Source organism: Phyllobates terribilis, unplaced genomic scaffold (genome assembly GCF_046119375.1).
Source record: "Phyllobates terribilis strain yellow unplaced genomic scaffold, ASM4611937v1 Scaffold_3__8_contigs__length_932513732, whole genome shotgun sequence".
NCBI lineage: Eukaryota > Metazoa > Chordata > Amphibia > Anura > Dendrobatidae > Phyllobates > Phyllobates terribilis.
Window position 1 is genome coordinate 905,859,368 of NW_027362763.1, and position 6,000 is coordinate 905,865,367.

The following is a 6,000-nucleotide window of genomic DNA, read 5'->3' on the forward strand; positions in this document are numbered from 1 at the left end:
ACCCGTAAATCAGGATCAGAAATTATACAGAACTTAAAAGAAATCCGTTAGCAGGCCTTCATCCCACAAACTATTTATATGCTCATGAAACTCTTTCAAAGACAAGTCCAACAATACCTTTACATGGCCGTTCCTCTGTCATGGAGAAATCAGTGTTTAAATGGATATGCAAATGAGCTGTAGATCTGAAGTCTGTCACTACAGCTCTATTCCCCACCTGCTGGCCTCCGAGCTCTGCGACTTCAGGTAAAGGACATGGAGCTGGAGTGACAGAGGCTTGAGATCTACCATAGTCCTCAAGCCTCATTTGCATATCAAATCAAACGCCGATTTCTCAGTGATGGAGAATTGGACTCGCCATGTAAAGGTATTGCTGGTCCTGTCTTTGAAAAAGCTACATGCACATATAGCTTTAGGGGTGGAATCAAGCTGTCACCAGGTTTTTGTTACTCCAACTGAAAACATCATAGCGTAAGGGCAGATATCCCAATTCAAGCAAGGCGTCATTTGCTAGGCTGCTTGCTGCAGTTTTGATACTCTCTGTTCTCTGCGCTGTAGATATACCAGTTCTCTGAATGCTGAGCTCTGTATGACCCCGTCCACACCACTCATTGGCAGCTTTCTGTGTACACTGTGCACAGGCAGAAATCTGCCAATCACTGGTAAGGGTGGGGTAATACAGAGCTCATGAATATGGACTACATGGCAACAGGTTTACTAGTCCTCTAGTAAAACCACCTGCTGATAAAACTGATTTTATAAAAACTACAGCAAGCAGCCCAGTAAGTGCCATCCCTAGAATCATCTTTACATTATGTTGCTCACAGATTAGGTGGCAAAAACCTGGTGACAGATTCCCTGTACGTCTATGTAATATGGTGTTCTAAAGGTAAGCCTATACATAGGGTAATGCGTTTCATAATCAAGTTGTGTACTTACCCCAATATCATCCACTAACATCTTATCCAGGCCAACAGGACCGAGTGAGCTTTTCACAATATTCGCAATGGATGCTGCTGCCATCACTGAAAGAAAGAATTACAGAATAGGGAAAGCTGCCTCCATAATATAGAATACAAATCATTAATACATACTGCTTTCATAACCTATAACACAGCAAGGACACCAAAGAGATAATCACCCCATCAGAAGATACATCGTTCTCTACTGTCAGTGTGAACACAGTCAAGACAACTGTAGTAACTGCCTGGAATGAGGCTGCTGCTGGGGATGGATGTTAACCCTCTATGCCTACCAATTCTCACCATAGGGCAGATGACAATGTGTAAAGCAGACTCCACTTTACTGTTGCTGGTCTGTATTCCAGCATGGTTTACATGTGTCTTTTTGATCATCCACTTGCTCTCTTAAAGGGAACCTCTCAGTTTTTTCCCAATATAACCTACGGCCACCACCATTCAGCCCTAATATAAAGGCATTCTATAATGCTGCACATGACTCCAATTCAACCTGGAGGGCAAAAAAACAAAACAAAAAACTTTTTATTATACTCACCTACGTGGTGGTTCGGTCAGATGGAAGTCGCTGTTCTTGAGGGGGAACATTGAGGATCACATAGGACGCGTCATCCACACAAAGCACAGAAGGAAAACATCACAAGAAGAGAGGCGGCACAGGACCAAGACCAACGATGCCCATAGGACCAGACCGTCCCGTATGCAAGTATAGTAAAAGGGGGTTTTTTGCCTTGCAAGGTGAATTTGAGTCATATGTGCAGCATTATAAAATACTGTAACATGGAGCTGAAAGATGGGGGCTGTAGGTTATGCTGTAAAAACCTCTGACAGGTTCCTTTTAAGACATTACAATTGTTCTGGCCCCAGCACTGTGTAGTGACCAGTAGATCCAGTTTGTTACACTGGATGCAAACCTGGAAAAAGGTAAATTGTGGCACTTTAAAAGGAATCTGTCATTGATTCATGCTGCCCAAGCCGTGGTCAGCATGAGCCAGAGCACACGATTGCAACCAGGTATATTTTTCTCTGATATGCTCAGACATTTACTTTACAGATAAAGTCAGGGACCATAAATGGAGACTAGACTCATCCAGCTACGCCCCATTCATCTTCTCATTACTGCTGCATGTCTGTCACTATGGAAGAGACCTGTCAATCACACCCCAGCTGCAATGGGAACAGACAGCAGGGGGCGGAGCTGGACTAGTCTAATTTCTGGCTATGGGCCCTGGCTGGACCTTTAAACTACACAACAGCAGAGGGTTTCATAGAAAATCATGCCTGGCTGCTGGTGTACTCCATTTTTCCTAAATTACAAATGAGCGGTTGTAGCCGCGACATTGTTATCCGAAAGTTGACCGACTGAGCATCTCCCTGTTAGCTCCCAGCAGACGCTGTACAGTATGTGCACGCGTAAAGTGTTTGCTGCAAATTCTGAAGATGACAGGGAAAACGCAGAATAAAAAACATATGTTTTTGATGCTCTTTTTTCCCCCAGTCATTACAGGTGAAAAATGCTGAAAAGAATTGACATGATGCAGATATGAAATCTGCAAGGAAAAAATAAGGAACGTGTGCATGAGACTCATTCAGTTTCCTGGTACTAGGAAATCCTTCTGTTTTGTGACAAAACACAGCAAATCCTTAACATGTGCACAGCCCCTAAGTGCTGAGCCGGCAAGTAGTGGCACATGAGATTTACATTATACATGGCAGAAGTACAAACACCTCTCTACATCTCTGCCATGTCCTGGCGCATTATTCCCCTGATACCTGGGACTATGCAGAGCACACAGACCGCAGACAGACGTTACAAGGTCAGACATATCCTGGGGGTGGTTATTTTTTTTTTTTTTTCACCCACACAAGGCCTCCTGCTTCTGATTGGTCAGTATCATGCAGGGGAAACAGTAACCACCCCGAGAAGGATCACTGCTATCGCCCCTTGGGTTATATCAGATATTAGCATATAGCTGATGAGACAATATGCAACAGAGGTGAGAAATAAATTATAAATAAGACATTTTATCCAGATCTTCAGCGTCACCATCATTCTGAGAAAATGTATGAATAGGTCATCTTTAAAGGGAATCTGTCACCGGGTTTTTACAGCATAATGTAGGGACAGAGACCCAGATTCCAGCGATGTTTTCTCTGCTGCAGATCTACCAGTTCTCTGAGTGGTGTATAACCTCGTCCCCACCACTGAGTGACAGCTTTCTGTGTACACTGTGCATAGGCAGAAAGTGATGGGGGTACAGTTGGATTACCTGGCTGCAGGTTTACTAATGATAATCTGCTGCTGATGTAACAATGATCTTATCAAAACTACAGTTGGCAGCCCAGTAAGTGACATCCTGAAATCAGGGTCTTTGTGTGCACATTACGCTGCCCCCGACATCGCCAGTATCCGGCCGCAGGCTCATGGCCTCACACAGCAGGGCCCCGCGCTCCGGCCTGTGCTGGGATTACACAGCCGGGATACCGCCACACTGACGGGGCGCAGTCATCGCCGGAGGCCGGACACAGCCGGGGTACGAGGCTCCGTGCGGCCTCCCTCCATTGTGGAGCCCGGTCATACACTCATATCTACCATTCTGGCTCCTGACGACTTCTCCGGTGCTGCGCTCCCCGAACACGGCTAGCGGGCCCTCCATCTTCCGCTGTCCTTACAGTCTACCACACACCGGCTACAACGTGCTCTCCAACCGCCGCTGGGCCGCAAAGCACGCTGGGTAGACTCCTTTGCGGCTCAGCCACGTGACTCCGCCCACACACCCCTTCACTACCAGACAAAGATGTGCAAGTCAGTGGGAGCATGGCTGGGCGCCGTAGTCAGCAGCGAATGGGTTACGTGCGTCCTAGCGTCGCCGGCATATGGGTGTGACCGCAGGGGGGCGGCGCCAGCTCGCCGGACAGAGAATGTTCTAGTGTGGGGCGGCAGTGCGCGGCCCCGTCACCTCAGCATGGCTCGTTTCCCCTCCCCCATCCCGGGAGCGCGCACTGACTGCAGTGCTCACTGCTCTGTGCCTGTCATACACAAGTAGTGGTCAGGGCACGCTGGGAGGTGTAGTTCTACAACTGAGCCCATGGAATGCAGTTTTCTCTATTCCTGCCGAACCCGGGGAAGTGAACATTAGATAACGCACATGTAGATCGTATGAATAGAAGCCAAGGTGGCTGCAGCATCAAGTGCCATTGTGAGTGGCCGGTGGAGCGGAGCAGGCACTGTGCTAAGTCGCCTGTTCGCACCATTTTTCCGCGGAGATTCACTGGGCAGAAGTTATTCTCCATACATGTACTGTCCCATATTTTGGGGGCTCTGCAGACCCTTGTGCATCACATAGTAAGCAGCACTGGACTGGCCGGCCGGGACATCGGGCGAACCTCAAGTGGCCCAACTTCTCTGCCAGATATAGTGTGGGCCATCCGGTGACCACAGAGCTATCAGAGACCGCGTGTCAGCATGGTGCATACAGCCATTGTCATGATGGCCGCCGGGAATGTCACTGCTGTGCACCACGTGCTGCCATCATGTGCCACATAGCAATGACGTTTACAGGCCGCCGGCCATTTGAAGGCCGCGTGTGTCAGCGGATAGGCCGGCGGTCACTGCTATGTGCGGGGCGCTGACGCCAGTGTGCGGCACATAGCAGTGATATCAAATGGCCTCCGGGCCAGCAGCCTTTAAATGTCACTGCTATGCGCTGCACACCGACATAGGCGCGCGGCCACTGATAGATTGGCGGCCATGGTAAAGACCACGCTGATATGAAGACGTCGCCGGGGGAGCACAGGAAGGGGAGAAGATTTTTCTTTCCTAAGTGAATGGGCAGGGTAGTGGACATACGTATCTAGGATGCAGGGGGATACATAGGGACCCAGGATGGGTGGGGGATACATAGGGGCACAGGAGGGGTGCAGATATATAGGGACCGGGGGGGGGGGGTGACATAGAGACCCATGATGGAGGGGTGGTATATAGGGACCCAGTATGCAGGGGGATGCATAGGGGCACAGGATGGGGGGGAGGTATATAGGGACACAGGATGGAGGGTATATAGGGGCACAGGATGGGGGGGATACATAGGGGCACAGGATGGGGGGGTATATAGGGACCCAGGATGGGGGGGATACAAAGGGACCCAGGATGGGGTGGGGATACACAGGGGGGGGTATATAGGGACACAGGATGGGGGGGTATATAGGGACCCAGGATGGGGGGGATACATAGGGGCCCAGGATCGGTGGGAGATACATAGGGGCCCAGGATGGGTGGGTGATACATAGGGGCCCAGGATAGGTGGGTGCCGGGCGGCACTATGTCGCTTTTTTCTTCATCTGACGTAGTGTAGAAATCGGAGGGAAAAGTGGGGAATGTGCTCTAGAAGCGATCAGCTACAGTGGGTAAGGAAAGTATTCAGACCCCTTTAAATTTTTCACTCTTTGTTTCTTTGCATCCATTTGGTAAATTCTAAAAAGTTTTTTTTTTCTCATTAAAGTACACTGCACCCCGTCTTGACTGAAAAAAAAACAAATGTAGAAATTGTTGCAAATTTATTAAAAAAGAAAAACTGAAATATCACATGGTCATAAGTATTCAGACTCTTTGCTCAGTATTGAGTAGAAGCACTCTTTTGAGCTAGTACAGCCATGAGTCTTCTTAGGAATGATGCAACAAGTTTTTCACACCTGGATTTGGGGATCCAATGCCATTCTTCCTTGCAGATCCTCTCCAATTCCGTCAGGTTGGATGGTGAACGTTGGTGGACAGTCATTTTCAGGTCTCTCCAGAGAAGCTCAATTGGGTCTAGGTCAGGGCTCTGGCTGGGCCAGTCAAGAATGGTCACAGAGTTGTTCTGAAGCCACTCCTTTGTTATTTTACCTGCGTGCTTAGGGTCATTGTCTTGTTGGAAGGTGAACCTTCGGCCAAGTCTGAGGTTCAGAGCACTCTGGAAGAGGTTTTCATCCAGGATATCTCTGTACTTGGCCGCATTCATGTTTCCTTCAATTGCAACCAGTC

The 6,000-nt window shown here is 48.7% G+C and overlaps 1 protein-coding gene across 2 annotated transcripts in view; it reads right to left on the reverse strand.

Annotated features, from left to right (window-relative positions):
• The window catches only part of TCP1 (t-complex 1), a 29,617-nt gene extending 25,805 nt beyond the window's left edge, over positions 1-3,812 (reverse strand). The window contains exons 1-2 of one of the 2 annotated variants that reach the window (XM_073673387.1): positions 3,571-3,812; positions 940-1,025 (exon numbers count right to left, since the gene is read on the reverse strand). In XM_073673387.1, the coding sequence (XP_073529488.1) occupies positions 940-1,025; positions 3,571-3,634 (150 nt within the window). In that variant the 5' untranslated portion in view covers positions 3,635-3,812. The remainder of the gene's footprint in view (positions 1-939; positions 1,026-3,570) is intronic. The other variant, XM_073673386.1, reaches the window with a different exon arrangement.
• Positions 3,813-6,000: the final 2,188 nt, after the last annotated feature.